At 47.0% G+C, this 20,256-nt stretch overlaps 2 protein-coding genes across 2 annotated transcripts; both read right to left on the bottom strand.

Annotated features, from left to right (window-relative positions):
* Window positions 1–1,842: 1,842 nt before the first annotated feature.
* On the bottom strand, window positions 1,843–2,978 carry LOC123362358 (olfactory receptor 52K1-like). The gene is made up of 2 exons (XM_045002733.1): window positions 2,366–2,978; window positions 1,843–1,868 (listed from the first exon to the last, which is right to left on the bottom strand). The coding sequence occupies exons 1-2, from the start codon at window positions 2,976–2,978 to the stop codon at window positions 1,843–1,845; spliced, it is 639 nt and encodes a 212-aa protein (XP_044858668.1).
* A 10,846-nt stretch (window positions 2,979–13,824) lies between these two features.
* On the bottom strand, window positions 13,825–14,763 carry LOC123377071 (olfactory receptor 52E2-like). The gene has a single exon (XM_045029487.1). The coding sequence runs from the start codon at window positions 14,761–14,763 to the stop codon at window positions 13,825–13,827; it is 939 nt and encodes a 312-aa protein (XP_044885422.1).
* Between the last annotated feature and the right edge of the window lie 5,493 nt (window positions 14,764–20,256).

The raw sequence follows: 20,256 nt of genomic DNA on the forward strand, positions 1-20,256 counted from the left end.
CCCTCCTGTGTACAATACTATAATATCCCTCCTGGCCAGAGACACCAAAATCCTTTTACCTGTAAAGGGTTAAGAAGCTCAGGTAACCTGGCTGACACCTGACCCAAAGAACCAATAAGGGGACAAGATACTTTCAGATCTTGGTGAGGGGAAGGCTTTTGTTTGTGCTCTTTGTTTTGGGGGTTGATTTACCTCTGTTTGTTGTAACTTTGAACATAGGTCTAGAGGGGGTTCCTCTGGGCTCTATGAATCTGATTACCCTGTAAAGCTATTTTCTATCCTGATTTTACAGAGATGATTTTTACCTTTCTTTCTTTAATTAAAAGCCTTCTTTTTAAGAACCTGATTGATTTTTCCTGGGGATTGGATCTGGACTCACCAGGAATTGGTGGGGGAAAAGAGGGGGGACGGTTAAATTCTCCTTGTGTTAAGATCCAAGGGGTTGGATCGGTGTTCACCAGGGACTTGGTTAAGAAGTCTCTCAAGACAATCTAGGGAAGGGAGTTAGTATTTGGGAGTGGTGGCAGCAAAAGCAGATCTAAGCTGGTAGTTAAGCTTAGAGGTGTTCATGCAGGTCCCCACATCTGTACCCTAAAATTCAGAGTGGGGAAGGAACCTTTACAGGGGTGCTGGGTGTTTCCCCAAGGTAGAGAGCAACACAGTCTCCCATTACCAAATCTTCAGGGAAGGGTGTGAGTATTCTAGTTTAAGTAGTCTTTAAGAACAGGGATGTTACCACCAGGGGTCATAGAACTGTATTACTTCTTTGTAACACTGTGCTTTATATCTTTGATTATTTTTTCATTCATTTTAATAAAGATCTTAAAATTCTGGTATTGTCCTCAGTATAAGTCTCGTTGGCATACACAACCCAAGGGTTTACTCAACTAATTGAACTCTGAGTTTTCTAACCCTGTAACCTGAATTGGGCCAAGAATCCAAATCTATTCTGATCAGATTTTTGACAAACCGTAATTAAAGTAGCCCATAAATCGAGGTCAACAATATACACCCTAACATGAAAAATGTTTTCTAAAAGTTTTGTTTTTATCAAGACCGTTTGAGAAAAGAAGTCTTTCAAGTGCAGCATTGCTAAAAGGCAGTGGTGGCAACAACAGAGCAAATAAGCAAGGTTCACTAAAGCCTTTGTCCTCTGCGGCATCCGTGTGTTTGAGAACTTCAACGCAAACATGCACAATGTGACTGTCCTGAGTATGAGGCCAGTGAACCATAAGCAAAACTCTCCACTGCTGCTCCAAATGTCCATGGTCTCCACAAAACAATGGCAAAAATGAGAGATTGCCTAATCCAGGTCATGAAGGATTTAGTCTTGCAAGCAATTCAATCACCATGATGTTTGGTGGCAATCCCTGTTTCATCTGTTTCACAAACTCCAAGATAAAATCTCGACACCGACTCTTGACCTCCAAAATCGACTGTGCAAAGCAGTAAGTAATTTGACACAAAGGTGATGTTGTAGTTTAACACAGCGGTCCCATTCTCAAAAATGCAGTTTCACATCTGTCACCAATAAGCTTTAATAAAATCTCCTCAATTCCTGCAGCAGCTTTTGTGTATTAGCACTTTCAAACTGAAACACTTGCTTTATCATCCAAGCTTCCTGAAGTATTTGACCTACAAAACTCCGGCAAATTTTGTTCATGAGATCACTGCATATATGATAAAGAAGTTCAGCATTTTTAGTTTGTTTATTTCTCTTGGCTATCAAAAACAGTAGCTTCCATTTGTCACACAGGAACTAATGGAAAACCACCTTGCTTCAGAAAGCTGCAGTATCTTCTTGTGGTCTGCAAGTCATAGAAAGTCTGAATGAGAGGGTATCTAGGATTGGGGGCTGACAAGTGATGCTGAAAGAGATCAGGTGATGGTCAGATAGAGGGAACTCAGTAATGGAGAGAGCAGTGCTTGCTGATGGAGTGATAAGACATTAAGTGTGAGGAATTTCTGAGACTGTGAACTTCCACAATGCTGAGCTCGGCTAAACTGGGACAGAGCACCCTTGAGTAATGAGGAGATCTCCTTTCCCCCTCTTGTCAGACAGGATTAAAATCAATGGCCCCTGGTGATCACATTCTGCAGATGTATTTGCCCACTTTGTCACGAAGCTCTTTGGTTTTGACCCCATAAATGATAGGGTTGAGCATGGGCGGGATGAGGAAGAAGAGGTCAGCCAAGATTATGTGAACATGGGAAGTGATGCCCTGACCGAAACTCTGTGTGAGAGTGGAGAAGAGCAAGGGAGTATAAGATGTCAGTATCACACAGATGTGGGCTGTGCAGGTGTTGAGGGCTTTCTGGTGGGCTTTCTTGGAGGAGATTCTGAGGACAGCCCTGATGATCAGACCATAGGACAGGGCAATGAACATCAGGTCTAAACAGGTGACTACAAAGACTACCACCAAGCCGTACATCTTGTTGACTGTGATGTCCCCACAGGAAATCTTCACCACAGTCATGTGGTTACAGTACGTGTGGGGGATAATGTGGTTGGCACAGAATAGCCATCTGCTCAGAAGCAGGGGCAGAAGCATAATGAAGAGAACAGTTCTCATCAAACCAATTAGCCCTATCTTAGCTATTCGTGTGTTGGTGAGGATGGTGGCATATCTCAGAGGGTCACAGATGGCGATGTAGCGATCGAAGGCCATTGTCACGAGGATGGCTGACTGCATCATAGAACCTGCATAATGGAAGAACATCTGAGTGAGGCAGCCACCCACGGTAATGCCTTTCAAACTGAACCAAAATATACTCAGTGACTTCAGCACAGTGGAGGTAGATATTACAATGTCTGTGAGCGCCAGCATACAGAGTAGCAGGTACATCGGCTTGTGCAGCGTCCGCTCTTTGGCTACAACAAACAGAACTGTGAAATTTCCCAACAGACTGATAATGTAGGACGTAGAGAAAGGGATGGAAATCCAGACTTGGGCAGCTTCCAGGCCAGAGATGCCCATTAGGATGAATGTTGAAGGGTCAGAGGGGGTGAGATTGAAAACAGCCATGAGATGGCCGATGTGTCATTCAGGCTCAGAAAAGCTCAAGGTGCCTGTGAAGGGAGAAAAGCACAGATAGGAGAATTATGCACTTTATAACAATTAGTACAGTAAATATTTTATATTTATTAACAATCTAGAAAGGGGATGAGCAGTGAGGTAACAACGTTTACAGATGACACCAGATTATTGAGGTCACAGTCAAGTCCAGAGAAGTTCTCAGAGGGAACTAACCAAGCCAGGTGAATGGGCAGCATGATGGCAGATTAACTTTGATGTCAATAACTGTAACATGTATTCCCATTGGAGGGAAAAGCTTGAACTCCTCAAAAACCTAACAAGGTTCTAATACAACTGTATGAACTCAGGACAGGGACCTGGGCGTCATGGTCTACTGCTCCGGGAAACCCCTGCTCACAGTGCGAGCACGGACAGAAACTGAGAAAACATTGGGATCCAGGAGGAGTGGGATGGGGAATCATAGAGAAAATACAATGTCATGAGATCAGTCAGTCGATGCTTCACCCTCTTCTAGACTCCAATGTGTAGTCCTGGTACCCTTCTCAACCAGGGTATCGCAGAACTAGAGGGGTTCAGGGAAGGGCAATGGGAATGATCCAGGGCCTGGGGGAACTCTCACAAAGAGACACGTTGAAAAAAACTGGGACTGTTCCCTTACGAAGAAGATGAATAAGAGGTGATATGAGAAAGATCTATAAAATACTGGTAGAGAGTAGATGGAGAATGTGTTCTCCCTGTCTCATAAAACAAGATCAAGCTGATATTCAAATAAACTGAAACATTGCAAATCCAAAACTGATTAAAAAAGAAAAGCTTTCTTCACTCAATGCCGAAGTAGCCTGAAGAACTCGTTGCTGCAGGAGGTAGTTGAGCCATGAGCTAAGCAAGAATCTGCAAAGGGTTGGAGAGTTACATGGATAGTAAGACTATCAAGTTACAATAGTTAACAGCTAAATAAATATTTTGGAAAGCCTATGCACCCACTTGTTTTAGGGAACAAGCCCATCTCTAGCTGTTAGGCATAAGGGTGACACCCTCATGATGGCTAGGTCATTCCCCCCCCCCCTTCCACCTACTGCTGAGTTTCTCGCACCTTCTTCTGCAGCACCTGTAGCTGTCACTGTCAGAGAGAGGACACCTGACTGGATGGACCATAGGTCTGATCCACAATGCAATTCCTATGTTGGAAAGGAGACAAAATTGCCCCATGGAAACAGACATTATGATGCTGGGATATGAGTTTGTGCTCAGCAAAATGGGCATGAATGGCACAAGGGTCTTGATATTTAGGGCTACAGGCCTGCGCCTCTGTTACTTCCCATGTTTCTTGTGGTGAGACACTTTCTTGCAGGCTGGCAGATTAGTCTGAGACATAAGTTACAGGTGTGAACTGACGAGTGTAATCAGAGCCGTGTCAGCAACTCAGCTGCTAACCCTTCTCATGCCTGAATATTGATGAAGCTTGACACAAAATTAGGGGATCGCAAATAATGAAACGGACAGGTCACTGATTCAGAGCCATCTGGGTTGGTCGGTTAACTGGGTCAAAACAAACACTATGTGTTCTAATATGGCTGTGTAGATATCTACACCTAGGAACAAAGAATTTAGGTGATGCTTACACAATGGAGGACATGGGAAGTGCAATGACTGAAGAAGATTTGGGGTGGTGAAGGAATAATTAGCTAAACCTGAGCTCCAAGTGTGACCATGGGGCCAAAAGACCCAGTGTGATCCTTGGATGATAAGAAGGGGAATATCAAGGAGAGAAAAAAAGAAAGCTGGCTTGATTGTCAGGCTCAACGGGTAGTGATCAATGGTTTGATGTCTAGTTGGCAGCCGGTATCAAGCGGAGTGCCGCAGGGGTAGGTCCTCAGGCCAGTTTTGTTCAACATTTTTATTAATATCTGGATGATGGGATTAATTACACCCTCAGCAAGTTCGCAGACGACACTAAGCTTGGGGAAAGTTGGAAGTTTCTCTAAAAGATCTGCTCTAGGAATAGTTCTGGGGAAAATCTCAGGCCTGTGTTATACAGACTAGATGATCACAGTGGTCTTTTCTGGCCTTGGAATCTTTTCACATGTCCCCAGGAGTCAGCTGGAGGCAGTTTGCCTGCAAGCTCATGCCTGAGCTTACTAAAGGCATTTTTTCTATTCATGACCATGGTAAATTTAGCCCTGTGGGAAGACATTCTCATGTGACTGCGACACCTTGGAAATGTTACACTAGGTGGGTATTTCATGAGGCTGAGGGATCCCAGGACGCACCTCCTGAATGAATGATTCAGGTAAGAAAAATAATGACTTGACCCCATTAAATCTGCACACTGAGGATGAATGTACAACCCTCACCATTAATGACTAACAGAGCTGGCTAGCAAATGGTCCCAGAACATTCTGAGTTTAACATCTGTGTCCCAGTGGCCCCCTGTTTCATGCAGCTGCCAGCGGCTCCTGTAGGTGGCAGCTGTATTTATCTCAGCCCTCACATGTCCCAGAGCTGCCTGCTCTCATTGTATAACGTGCAAACGTCTCAGCTTGCGAGTTGTTCCCGTGTAGCAGCCCCCAAAGCTGCATGCAGTGTGTGGGTGCACCAAGCTTAGCCGCACAGATGCCTTGGCATTTGCCACTTGCGTGTGAGATTTCTCACTGGTGAGACACAGTCTCTGATTACCCCCCAGCTCAGGGATCAGGTGTGACGGGAAGCACCTCACCCGCTGCAGCGGAAGAGTTGTGGGGAGTGTGAGGAGGCTCGGAGGCTGTGGGAGCCAGGGATGACGGGGAACATGGAGCAGACACTGGTGACCAGCGTGCTGCTGGAATCAGGGCAGCCTGGGATGGGGAAGGAGAGTACCGACAGGGGGTCAGAGGATGATGAGAGATCGAACCAACTACGGAGCAATGATCAACGGTTCTTTTCATGGGTGAAATCACAAAGAAATACAGAATTTCAGCAGCTCTTCCCAGCTGTTCATTTACACCCCTCCCTGCCCCCACAATCCCCAGCACTGCCCACTTTTCTGTGTACACTGCCTGGCCTGCCCCCACAACTGCGAGTACGGCCTGCTTCTCTGTTTACACCTCCTGCCCAGCCCCACAACCTCCTTCACTGCTCTTCCATGTATACCCCCTGCCTGCCTGCCTGCCCCCATAACCTCCGGTGCTGCTCGCCTGTCCACATATGTCCCCCGCTCACACAACCCTCACCCTGGCCACACAGTGACACCCCGCACCCAGGACCAAAACCAGGTGCCAGGCCCCACAGCAACAGCTCACAGCAATCGCTCCACAGACTGGGTTAAACTCAGTGTCTGCCTGCACTGGAGGAAAGGGGGAGATCCGGTTGAACTGCCTTTCTGGGGGTGAAGGGAACCCCAGCGGCAGCTCAGCCTGGGAAGGAGAGAGGGACAGACCTGGCGGGAGGGAGAAGGGGACATGGAGACTAAAAGGAGCCAGCGTGAGTAACTCTTCATCACAGTGACACAAAGAGTTAACCTATTGCAGCCCCCATAGGCGGCAGGTTTGTATAAATTGTGGTGGTGCCCAAAATGGTGGTCCTCCCCCCTGCTCCCACCCTGTAAGTCATTATAAAATGAAGCTACAACGCGTCAGCACCACAAGATTACAAGGGTCAATTAAAAGTGGAAAGTCAGAAGCAGCACTTGCCCGCTTCAGTATATGGTATTGTATTTTGTTGCACCTGTTGTGACAAAGTGGGAATGTTCTTAATGTTTTCTCTGAATACTGTGTGGGTGCCTCAGTTTCCCCTGCAAGGTGCCAACTGAAGGTGTTGGGGATAAAGAGATCAGGTGACCTCCTTGTCCAGAAGAGACACAAAGGCCAGAGGAGGGAGTGTCAGTTTGGAGCTGGCTGGGGAAATCGGGAGAGGCTCAGAACTTGGATCTAGGCTCTCCACCCTCCAAGATGGACCTGACTGAGGGGTCCTGTTTTCTGTACCTACAAGCTCTGTTTTAGACTGTGATCCTGTCGTCTAATAAACCTTCTGTTTTACCAGCTGGCTGAGAGTCAGGTTTACTGCAGAGTTGGGGTGCAGGGACCTCTGGTTGCCCCAGGACCTGCCTGGTCAGACTCTCTGCGGAAAGCACACAGTGTGGAAGGGCTGAATGCTCCGAGGTCAGACCCAGGAAGGTGTAAGCTTCTTGCCCTGGAGACAGTCTGCTCAGAGAGAGGAGGCTCCCCCGGTGTCCTGACTGGCTTTGTATAGAGTAGTTCCAAAGCATCCCCTTCCACACCATGTGCTTCCTAGAAGTCTGCACAGGCACTGACACTCCCTCCTCTGGCCTTTGTCTCTTTTCCAGGCATTAGGAGGCCACCTTCTTTGGTCCAAATGAGCTTACACGTCTTTAGCGGCAACGGGACGACGCCAGTTCCAGTTACTTGGAGTCTCATGGTTGGTGTTAATCAGGCATTTATTTAAGTCCCTACATGTGGATTTAGGGAGATCTCAATGGGGCCTAGGTTTGACCCTTAGAGTTTAACTTTCAGCCCAACCTGTGAAAATCACGGCTTCGGGTCCTGCCACAGAGAGCGCTATTCTGTAGAGCGATCAAAGAGTATGAAGAAACCTCTAATTTATGTGGCGTTCTGAGACCAGGCATGAAAGATGGGGATTCCAGAACACCTGGTTTGGCTCTCAGGGACGCCAGTGTCCATCTGGAGTGACCCACTGAAGGCAGAATGTGAGAGCAGAATCTGGCCAGTGTGTGACCCATTCTTGTTGTGAACCCTCTGGTAACACAGAGACCCACTGCAGAGATTATGACTGTACTGCCTAACAGGGCAGTAAAGTTGCTGAATTGGAAAACCTGAGCAAAACAGAGGAAAAACCACACAGCCCCCCAAAAAGGAAGCTATTGTGACCGATAGATGGACACAGCAAGACACAAGAAACTAATCATCATAAATATTTGTCTAAACCAGTGGTCCCCAACGCAGGGCTCATGGGCTCCATGGCACCCTCCGGGGCATCTATGTGCACCTGCCTACTGGCCGGAGAATGAGCATCCGCCGAAGTGCCACCGAGAAGCAGTATTTTGGCGGCAATGCCTCTGGATGACACTGCTCATCATCGGCATTTCGGCGGGTGCTTGTCCTCCAGCCACGGTCCTCGGTGGCTCGTCGTCCGGCACCCGCCAGACACAAAAGGTTAGAGACCACTGGTCTAAACTATTTAGACTATTGTAGTTCCAACTTTACCAGGAAAATCCCTTTGTGTTTCTGACAATAATAAACAGGTGAAGTCGCTGTCCTGGTGAATTCCTGCCCAGATTGTTCTTGACATGAACCCTGAGCACTAACTTTAATGCAGAAACAGGCAACTCACCGAAATCCTGCTCAGCAGAATGAGGAAATCTCCTTACTGCGACAGAAAGGCAGACCCCTGAGAATCAACATACGAATCTCACATTTCCGACACTCGGCGTGCTGAACCACAACCTTTATGATTCCCCTCCACAGTCCCTGCAGACTCTCAGGTTGGCAGGACTCCCAGACAATTCCCTCAGCTCCATGAGCAGTGGGAAGAGCAGAAAATAGACCCTGGAGAACTTCAGCATGAGAGCCTCCCCCGGGAGTGAAGAAATGATTTGCTGATACCAGGAGCTCAGATTGTCAGAGACTTGCAAACTGTGTCTTGCAGACTGTTCAGCGTAGCTATTGGTGATGGCTTTCTTTTCTGTGTGTAATGTGCTGCCATCGGCACTGTGTCTGGGAATGCTGCCACAAGATATGGGACCAAAAACCATTTTCAAGTGATCGTAGCAGCGTAGTGCTGCATCCCGCCCATGCAGTTGTAATATCCAGTCCATTAGCCTCTGAAATTCACTGACACCCTGTGGAGGCCAAATGACTTGATGCTGAATTGATGCAGGCTGAAGGGTGTGGAAAAGGCTTCTGCCGGGATTCTGGCATCAGAGGTACTTGCCAGTATCCCTTTGTGAGGTCTGAAGTGGGTCTATATCTGGCAGCTCCCAACTGTTCTAACAGTTCATCTACTCTCTGCATCGGGTCAGCATAAAAATGTCAATACTGTGTTGATCTTTCAGAAATCAGTGCAGAAACAGGTTGTGTTATCCTGCTTCAGAACTACGGTTGCGTTTTAGGTAGCTGTGCCCTCCTGGGGTGAGAACACAGCAGTAAAGAAAACAAACAACTGCTACATCTGGATCTTTTGTTCAGGTTACAGTTCCTCCTCCACCCTTACATCACAGGTGCCTAAGGGCCTAATTTGGACTCCGGATGGTATGAGTGTGATGGGATGTCACCCCTGGGGTGCAGTCTGGGAGCCCTGGGAACTGCTGCACCCCTCTAACCATCCAGCTGGCCTGGCCCCTTTTCACCCTGCTTTGCTGGTGATTCAGCCTCTCCAGGCCCTGTTATCACCCAACACGACAGCAGATGGCGCCATACACCAAACTGAGCCACCTGAGGCTTTCCTAAGCCACCCAAGTACAAACACCAGACACCAGCCGATTTCCCAGCTCCCCAGGCTGACACCCCCCACTGGAGGGTAAACCCCAAATTAAATTGTCTTGCACTGCACAAGGATCTGTACACTGTTAGCTCATGGATAGGGTTTACCCTCCGCTCGATGTGGGAAGGATATGCAACAAGCCTGTGAACCAAGTTGTGGTTGTGTGAACCAAGCTGATCTTTTCCCCAGACACTTCACTCAAAGGCAAAGTGCTTTAGATAAGGAAAAAGCAAATTTAAGTAGACAAAGAGAGATTTTAAGCTATTATAAGTGATAGCAAATGGATCAAAGCAGATTACCAAGCAAATAAACAAAATCACAAACTAGCTTAAAGTATTAGATTGGAAATGAATTAGCAGTTTCTCACCCTACCTGGCAAGCAGTCCATCAGATTCCACACACAATTCCCTCAGCTCTGTGAGCCGTGGGAAGAGCAGAAAATAGACCCTGCAAAACTTCAGTCCCCGGGAGTAAAGAAATGTTTCGCTGATGTCATAAACAGTTAGTTAAGGGTTAAGGTTTTGTTTTCGACCTGTAAAGGGTTAACAAGCAGTACCTGTGGACACCTGACCAGAGGACCAATCAGGGACAAGATAATTTCAAATCCCTGTGGAGGGAAGTTTTTTTTTTCTGTTCTTTGTTTTTAGAAAGTCTCTCTTGGGAGTTGAGGGAGTCCAGACATCTTAATCAAGTCCTCCCAGGTTTCTGCAATAAATTCTTCTATTCAAGCTAGTGAGTATTAGCAAGGAACTAGTATTCTTATACTTTTATTTCTGTATTTGCAATTCTGTGTTTTGCTATAGAATTTCTTTAATTCTGTACTGTTATTGCTTTTACTGAGAAAGAAAGGAGGGGGAATTCTCTCCAGAGATTGATAAGTTTAGACCCTGTGTATTGTTCCATCTTGGTTACAGAGACAGTTACTTTCTTTTTATTCTTTTAATAAATTCTTTTCTTTTCTTTGGACTTGGTTAATTCCTTCTCTTGTGGAAATTCAGGGGAAGGGGAGGGGGGAAGAGAGAGTTCCTCCTGGGTTTGATTTAAGGAGTTTGAATCAAGGTATCTCTCCCCAGGACAAGGGAGGGGGAGGAAGCAGGGGGGAATGGTTTATTTCTCCTGGGTGTAAGAACTCCATGGATTTGGGGCTCTTGGGATCCCCAAGGATTTTGGGGAAGGACTGTGTCCCAATACACGTACATTATTGGGTGGTGGCAGCTTTTACCAGATCTAAACTAGGATTTTAGTTTAGGGGAGCCAAGGCAGGTCCCCATTTTGGAACCCAACAGCTCTAAGTGGGGGTGAGACCTATGACAGCTGATAACAAGGGCTCAGATTTTCAGGGCAAACTGAGTCGTGCAGATTTGATGGAGTGGTCCAGCACCACTGAAACCCCGGAGAGAAAAGCAAGAGCCAAGGCTTAGACGTACTCATTTATCTATCAGCATTTCCGTGCAGCCGCCCATCACCATAGAATCTCAGCATCTCCTCCTCTCCTCCCAGCTAACAAGCCCTGCGCTGAATCCCTGATAACGGGACATGCAATGGAAAGGCTCTTGCACATTCCACCTTTGCCACCAAGGCAAGGTTCCTCTCATACTCTGAACTCTCGATGGCTGAACTCCTCTGTGTCACCTGTCTCTGTGACGTTCCCCTCTGGTGTTATCCGGACAGGTGATCTGCTAGGTCACTGCCAATCCTTGAGTCTAGGAGCCAGCCTGACCCTGCTCTGCTGTGAGAACCCCCACTCCTGGGCTGTTCACACACAGCCTCTGCCATGTAAGCTGCACCTTGGATTGCGCAAGTGAATGACACTAGCCAATACCTCCGATCCTGGACACAACCCTAGGAACCTCCATCTTGCAGTGTCCAGTTATGCCCACTGGATGCTGCAAATTGATATGAGTTTGTCAATTTAACAAATAAATTGATATGTACCAGACTTATTATCCCAAGGGGAGTCTGTGACATGCTTCAAACCAAATGCACTGCTTCAGGTAGAACAAACAAACAAAATTATTAACTACAAAGATAGATTTTAAATTATTATAAGTGAAAACATAACAAGTCAGATTTAGTCAAATGAAGTAAAAGCAAAACGCATTCTAAGCTGATCTTAACACTTTCAGTGCCCTTTACAAACTTAGATGCGTCTCACCACAGGCCGGCTGGTTGCCCTTCAGCCAGGCTCTCCCCTTTCATCACCACTTCAGTCGCTTGGTGGTGGTGTCTGTAGATGGAGATGGAAGAGAGAGGAAGAGCCTGGCAAACGTCTCTCCCTTTTATCATGTTCTTTCTCCCCTCTTGGCTTTGCCCTTCCCCCCTCCAGAGTCAGGTGAGCATTACCTCATCGTAGTCCCAGACTGGCCAGAGGAAGGAGAGTCCAACAGACCCTTTGTTGCAGCCTAGGCCAGTGTCCTTAGTTCCTGTGAGTTTGGGCTGGATTTGTCTCATACACACACTGATGAGGTGTGAACTGCCCCTGTGCTCCTGGAGAGTTTTGCCTGTGGTTTGAGCATTGGCCTGCTAAACCCAGGGTTGTGAGTTCAGTCCATGAGTTGGCCACCTAGGGATCTGGGGCAAAATCAGTAGTTGGTCCTGCTAGTGAAGGCCGGGGGCTGGACTCAATGACCTTTCAGGGTCCCTTCCACTGCTATGAGATAGGTGTATCTCCATATTATAACAACAATGCTTAGTGCATCATGAGCCTTCCGAAGACACCCAAAATGACAAATGTTGCATTGGCTACCACACAAACATTGTATAAGTATGAAGATGGGGGTGCTGGGTGTTTCCCCAAGGTACAGAGCATCACAGTCCCCATTACCAAATCTTCAGGGAAGGATGTGAGTCTGCTAGTTTAAGTAGTCTTTAAGAATAGGGATGTTACCACCAGGGGTCATAGAAATGTATTACTTCTTTTTAACACTGTGCTTTATATCTTTGATTATTTTTTCATTCATTTTAATAAAGATCTTAACATTATAGTAATGTCTTCAGTATAAGTCTCCTTGGCACACACAACCCGAGGGTCTGTTCACGTCATTGAACTCTGAGTTTTCTAACCCTGTAACCTGAATTGGGCCAAGAATCAAAATCTATTCTGATCAGATTTTTCACAAACCATAATTAAAGTAGCCCATAAATTGAGGTCAACAATATACACCCTAACATGAAAAATATTTTTGAAGAGTTTTGTTTTTATCAAGTCCATTTGAGAAAAAGAAGACTTTCAATTGCAGCATTGCTAAAAGGCAGTGGTGGCAACAACAGAGCAAATAAACAAATTCACTGAAGCCTTTGTCCTCAGCAGCATCAATGTGTTCGAGAACTTCAATGCAAACATGCTCAACTTGACTGTCCTGAGTATGAGGCCAGTGAACCATAAGCAAAACTCTCCACTGCTGCTCCAACTGTCCAAGGTCTCCACAAAACAATGGCAAAAATGAGAGATTGCCTAATCCAGGTCATGAAGGATTTAGTCTTGCAAGCTATTCGATCACCATGATGTTTGGTGGCAATCCCTGTTTCATCTGTTTCACAAACTCCAAGATGAAATCTTGACACTTACTCTTGACATCTTTGAGAACAGCAATGGTAGTGTGTGTTTTGAAAGGTCCACCTCAAAGTGACTCCAAAATCGACTGTGCAAAGCAGTAAGTAATTTGACACAAAGGTGCTGTTGTAGTTTAGCACAGCAGTCTCATTTTCAAAAACGCAGTTTCACATCTATCACCAATAAGCTATAGTAAGATCTCCTCAATTCCTGCCACAGCTTTTGTAAATTAGCACTTTCAAACTGAAACACTCGCTTTATCATCCAGGCTTCCTGAAGTATTTGACCTACAAACTCAGGCAAATTTTGTTCACGAGATCACTGCATATATGATAAAGAAGTTCAGCATTTTTAGTTTGTTTATTTGTCTTGGCTATCAAAAAGAGTAGCTTCCATTTGTCACACAGGGACTAATGGAAAACCACCTTGCTTCAGAAAACTGCAGTATCTTCTTGTGGTCTGTAAGTCATAGAAAGTCTGAATGAGAGGGTATCTAGGATTGTGGGCTGACGGGTGATGCTGAAAGAGATCAGGTGATGGTCAGATAGAGGGAATTCAGCAATGGAGAGAGCAGTGCTTGGTGATGGAGAGATAATACATTAGGTGTGAGGAATTTCTGAGGCTGTGAACGTCCACAATGCTGAGCTCGGCCAAACTTCGACAGAGCACCCTTGATTAATGAGGAGTTATCCTTTCCCCCTCTTGTCAGACACGATTAAAATCCAAGGCCTCTGGTGATTACATTCTGCAGATGTATTTGACCACTTTGTCACGAAGCTCTTTGGTTTTGGCCCCATAAATAATAGGGTTCAGCATGTGGGGGATGAGAAAATAGAGGTTGGCCAAGATGATGTGAACATGGGGAGCGATGCCCTGACCGAACTCATATGTCAGGCTAGAGAAGAGCAAGGTAGTATAGGAGGTCAGTATCACACAGATGTGGGCTGTGCAAGTGTTGAGGGCTTTCTGGTGGGCTTCCTTATGGGAGATTCCGAAGACAGCCTTAATGATCAGACCATAGGAGAGGGCAATGAGCATCAGGTCTAACATAATGACTACAAACACTGTCACCAAGCTGTACGTCCTGTTCACTGTGATATCCCCACACGACATCTTCGCCACAGTCATGTGGTCACAGTGCATGTGCGGGATAATGCGGTTGGCACAGAATGGCTGCCCGCTCAGGAGCAGAGGCGCAGGCAGAACGAAGACAACAGCTCTTATCAAACCCACGAGCCCTAGCTTAGCTATTCGTGTGTTAGTGAGGATGGTGGTATATCTCAGGGGGTTACATATGGCAACATAGCGATCGAAGGCCATTGTCACAAGGACACCTGAGTGCATCACAGAAACCGCATGAAGGAAGAACATCTGTGTGAGGCAGCCCTTCAGAGTAATGCTTTTCAAATTGAACCAAAATATGCCCAGTGCCTTTGGTATGACAGAGGTAGATGTGCCGATATCTGTGAGCGCCAGCATGCAGAGCAGCAGGTACATCGGCTTGTGCAGGGACTTCTCTTTCCCTACAACAAACAGAACCATGAAATTTCCCAATAGGCCCACAATGTAGAACATAGACAAAGGGATGGAAATCAGGACATGGGAATCTTCCAGACCAGGGATGCCCATTAGGATGAATGTTGAAGGGTCAGAGGGGGTGAGGTTGAGAGCTGCCATGAGGTGGTCAATGCGGCAGTGAGGCTCAGAAATGCTCCAGGTGTCTGTGAAGGGAGAGAAGTACAGTGATGGGGATTACACATGTAATTAGTACAGTAAATATGTCGTACTTATCAATAATCTAGAAAGGGTGCAAGTAGTGAGGTGGCAACATTTACAGATGGCACCAGATTATTGAGGTCAGAGTTAAGTCCAGAGAAGTTCTCAGAGGGAGCTAACCAAGCCAGGTGAATGGGCAGCATGATGGTAGATGAACTTTGATGTCAATAACTGCAACGTGTATGCCCATTGAGGGAAAAACTTCAACTCCACAAATATCTTACAAGGTTCTAATTTAACTGTATGAACTCAGGAGAGGGATCTGGACATCACAGTACACAAACCTGTGAAATTTTACTCAGTGTTAGCATGACCAGAAACTAAGGAAAACGTTGGAATCCAGGAGAAATGGGATGGAGAATCCTACAGTAAATACAGTGTCATGAAATCGCTCACTATGTTTCACCCACCTCTGGACTCCTCTGTGTAATGTAGAGCACCCCTCTCACACAGGATATTGCAGAATTAGAGGGTTTGTGGCAAGGACAACGAGAATGATCAAGGGTCCAGGGAAACTCTCATATGGAGGTTGCAAAGACTGGGATTGTTACCTTACAAAGGAGATGAATAGGAGGGCATATGAGAAAAATCTATAAAATACTGACTGGCAGAGAGTAGATGGAGAATGTGTTCTCCCTATCTCATAGCAAAAGATCAAGAAGTCATTCAGTTACACTGAAACATGGCAAATTCAAAACTTGATAAAAAGAGTGCTTTCATCACTCCATGCTTAATTAGCCTGAGGAACTCATGGCCACAAGACATAGTTGAGGTCTTGAGCTAAGCAAGAATCAGGAATAGTTTGGACATTTACATGGATAGTAATACTATCCAGTTATAACAGTTACAGCTAAATAAATATTTGGGAAAGCCTATCTGCCCCTGTGTTTCAGGGCACAAGCCAATCTCTAGCTGTTAGGCGTTAAGGGTGACACCCTCATGATGGTCAGGTCATTCCCCCATCCACACGGTGCTGGGTTTCTTACACCTTCTGTTGCAGCACCTGGGGATGCCACTGTCAGAGAGAGGATTGTGAACTAGATGGACCATTTTCTGATCTACGATGCAATCCCCATGTTGGAAAGGAGCCAACTTTTCCCCATGAAAACAGAAATTATCATGGTGAGATATGACTTTGTGCTGAACAGAATGGTCATGAAGGGCACAGAGGTCTTGGTATTTATGGCTATGTGCCAGCTGTCTGTGCAGAACTGAGACAGGACACAGGGAGAACACACACGCAACCCAACATCTAAGCACAGCAACCAGAGTGCTTTTGGAATCGGGGCAGGCTGGGATGGGGAAGGAGAGTGGAGACAGGGGGTCAGAATACGCTGGGGGATTCGACCACCTGAGGAGCAAAGATCAGTGGTTCTTTCCAGCGGTTTAATGCCTGAAGTTACATAAATAACATTGAATAAGAACAACTGGAAACAAACTGAGTGAAGGTTGTGACACGCAGGCTGCAGCTCTGTGGCTTGGCAGGGGAAAGAGACCCTGAGACCAGTCCACATGCACTCGGGGTCAGGAAAGGCTCCAGCACTGGCCTTTGACCAAGAATCACAATGAAAAAATTAATTTCAGCAGTGCTGCCTGCCTGTCCATGTACACCCCCTACCTGCATCACAAACCCCAGCACTCCTGCTTCTCTGTGTTCACCCCCGTGCCTGCCCCACACCCTTCAGTGTTGCCTGCCTGTCCGAGTACACCCTGTTTCCTGCCCCCACACCTCCCAGTGCTGCACACTTGTCCATGTAGCTCTGCCACCAGCGCAAATTCCAGCCCTGCCACACAGTGACACCCCTCTCCCAGGACCAAAACCAGGTGTCAGACCCCACAGCAACAGCTCATAGAAATACCTCTTCAGACGAGGTTAAACTCAGTGTCTTCCTGCACCGGGGAAAAGGGGGAGATCAGCCTGAACTGCCTTTCCGGGAGGAAGGGAAACCCAGCAGCAGCTCAGCCTGTGCAGGGAAGGAGAGAGGGACAGACCCGGTGGGAGGGACAGAGGACGTGGCGATTAAAAGGAGCCAGAGTGAGTAACTCTTTCTCAAAATGAACAGAATTAACGTATTGCAGCCCCTTAGAAACGCAGACACCCCTTCCTGAGGCTGTAGTGGGGCTGCTCACAGGAGGAGGGAGGGTCTGGATGGGGGATGGTGTCAGAGACAATCTGCTACAGCGTTGTCCACATTCCACTACAGGCTGAGACACCCCCACCCTAATGATGCCTCTTTGGTCTGTGCATTAGGCAGGATGTGCAGTCCCAATTTTGCCCAGTTTCAGGACTCTACGCCACTGATTTTGATACTGCACATCCCTGCCCCCAGCACCCGCACATCCACACACACAGTGCGTTCCTGGACTTGTTGGGTTTCCCTAAGCCAGAAGCATGCTTCTATTTTAACTGCCTTTTTCTGCTTCTCATCCTCTCCAGAAGCAGAGATGCAGGGTCACAGAGAGAGCAGAGCTCTCTCCCACAAAAAAACTGTTATCCTGATTGTTTTCAACCCTAAGCCTGTGAGTCTAAGATTTCAGCAACAACGTCAATCCTCCTTAGAGGCCACAAGATGTCTCAAGTTGAAGTCACTGGAGGTTCATGGCCGGTGTAAATCTGGCCATTTATTTAAGTCCCCACGTGTGGATATAGGGCGAACTCCTGGCTGTGTTGGGAGCCCTGCCCTGGGAGTTTTGCCCATGAACTCCATGGGACCAAGATTTCACCCTTAGTGTTTACATTTCAGCTCCGAGCTGTGAGAATCACAGCTTCACGTCCTGCTACAGAGAGCGCTGTTGTGTACGGCACTGAAAGAGTCGGAAGGAAACCCCCAGTTTATGTGGTCCTCTGAGATCACGTATGAAAGATGGGGATTTCAAAACACACGGGCCCTGATATATCTCTCAGGGAGGCCAGTATCAATCTGGAGTGACCCGGTGAAGGCAGAATGTGAGAGCAGAAGCTGGCTAGTGTGTGGCCCTTGTTGTGATCCCTTTAGTAACACAAATACCCACTGCAGGGGCTTTGGCCTCATTTCTTAACAGTGTTGTGAAATTGCTGAATTGGAAAACTTGAGCGAACCAGAGGAAAATCCCAATAAACCAAAAAAGGAAGCTACTGAGACAGATAAGAGGACACAGTAAGACACAAAGAACTTGTCTTAACAACAAATATTTGTCTAAACCATTTCCAATACATTTATAATTCCAGTTTTACCAGATCAATCCCTTGCTGTTTCTGACAATACTAAACAGATCAAGTCGCCCTGCTGGTGAATTCCTGTCCCGCTGTTTTTTTTTTTTACTTGAACCCTTGAACTCTTCTTGAGCCCTTAGTTCTAACTTTCGTGCAGAAACTGGTAACTCACCAAAATCCCACTCAGCACAGGGAGGAAATCTCCTTATGGCGACAGAAAGGCAGAGCCCCAAGAATCAGTGTATGGATCTCAAGTGTCTGACAGTCTCTGTGCTGGACAGCGACATTTATGATTCCCCTGTACAGTCCCTGCAGACTCTCAGGTTGGCCTGGACTACAAGACAATTCCCTCGGCTCCTGGAGCAGACGAAAGAGCAGAAAATAGACCCTGCAGAACTTCAGCCGGAGAGCCTCCCCCGGGAGTGAAGAAATGATTCTCCAATAACAGAGGCTCAGATTGTCAGGGCAAATTCAGTCTTGCAGACTCGATTGAATCACCCAGCACTACGGAATCCCCAGAAAGTAAAGGAAGAGCCAAGGCTTAGACCAGGGGTCTCAAACTCAGTTTCCCTTAGGGCCAGTGCAGTCCTCAAATCCTCCCAACGGGCCAGTAATGTCACTGAAAATGGTGCTCAGAAAAAAAAATGTTTATAATGTATTTTTTATTTCAAATTTCTTAGCAATAATAAAACTGTCATACAACTTTATACAATTCTTCGCTGCCAGAGAGTTTTGAGTGTTTGCCAGACACATTTCTGTTGATGTTTGGCCTCAGGGACTGAGCAGTTGAAACCTTCAGGCTTGCAGCAAGGTGTGCATCAGGTAGTTGTGTTCGGTATTTTGATTTGTTTATATTCATTGTGGAAAAAAGTGAATCTCCCTCCATGGCTGAATCTGCCTGGCAACTAATGATGATATCTCAGTCCCTCTCCCTCAGCCAATGGGAGCTGTGGAGGGTGGCGCCTACAGCAGACATTACTGGCAGCATCTGCCTGCTTCCCAGACTGCAGTTCAAAGGGAGAAACCTCGGAGGCTTCGGGCACATTCCTGTCGCCATCAAAGTTCCGTGAAATTGCTCTACCAACTCATCAATTTGAGGATGGTAGATCAATGTTCCTAATGCTGTTACCCTCATTTAGACTGCACAGTCCTTTCATTAGTTGTAAAGTGAAGTTAAGTCCTTGGTCAATAAGGATTTCTTGGGGCATAACCACCTGGGAGAGGGATTTCTTACGCTCATTTGGTTCATGGCCAGAGTGCTAGAATCATACCTGGAGGGAAGTAAACCTTGCTGGGGGTCTTTGTCACCGAACCGTGCCTGTGGTTTTTCTTGATGAGTAACATCGAGGTCTGCTGAATGAGCAGGCTGCCTTGTCTGTGCATACTGATAACACTGGAGCTCCAAGGACACAAGCACCGAGCAGTCTGAGCAGCGTTCATGAGGCAACAACTTTCCGGCCTTCAGCACTTGACAACAGCCAGCTGACACTCTGAGCCCAGGGGTGAACAACTCTACTGTCTGGAGCAAGTGAGCGACTGTTGTGCCTCCTGCCCAAAGTGTGGTCATTGCCTCAGTCGCTGGGGTTCCACCGCTTATCCTTAGCCAAGCCTATGGACAACTCGCTGTGGTGAATGGGGAAGATTATGCCATGGAAGTTGAGGATTCTGTGACTTCCAGAGACCTCGGTGACATTTTCCACGTCAGCCCCGGGGCAGCGCACCAGAGCTGTCAGCCAGTGGGAACCCCTGAGCTCTCAGCTGCCTTGGGTGGCCAAGGACCCAGCAGCTCTCAGCCCCTGCAGGCGGTGGTGGGACCCAGGGCTCTGAGCTGCCACAGGCAGCAGGAGCTCCCATAGCTTTGTGATTCTTGAGCTGTGGCAGGGGATCCAGAGCTCTGAGCTACTGGGGCTGTGCTGGAGACCATGGAGCTGTTAGCCACGGCGGCAGCAGGTGCTGGACCCTCCCCATCCCGAAGTGGGACTCAGGCTCTCATCCCCCTGACTGGGCTTTGATCCTCCCCCTGTCAGTTCCCCCATCCCCATTATTTTTAGTAAGAGTCACAGACAGGTCACGGGCTTCCATGAATTTGTGTTTATTGCCCGTGACCTGTCTGTGACTCTTACTAAAAATAATTGCAACAAATTCTTAACCTTAGGCATGACTGATCATCTGGTCTGCCCTCGTTCCTGAGCAAACTTGTG

This window comes from Mauremys mutica, chromosome 1 (genome assembly GCF_020497125.1).
Source record: "Mauremys mutica isolate MM-2020 ecotype Southern chromosome 1, ASM2049712v1, whole genome shotgun sequence".
NCBI lineage: Eukaryota > Metazoa > Chordata > Testudines > Geoemydidae > Mauremys > Mauremys mutica.

Bases quoted from the DNA above. Each gene is read 5' to 3' on its own strand.
- LOC123362358 (XM_045002733.1), bottom strand. From the start codon at position 2,978: ATGGGCATCTCTGGCCTGGAAGCTGCCCAAGTCTGGATTTCCATCCCT. The intron at 1,869-2,365 runs GTCTGATCATCA...GATCTCTTTCAG, and splicing joins GTTCATTGCCCTGTCCTATG to CATCACTTGTCAGCCCCCAA.
- LOC123377071 (XM_045029487.1), bottom strand. From the start codon at position 14,763: ATGGCAGCTCTCAACCTCACCCCCTCTGACCCTTCAACATTCATCCTA.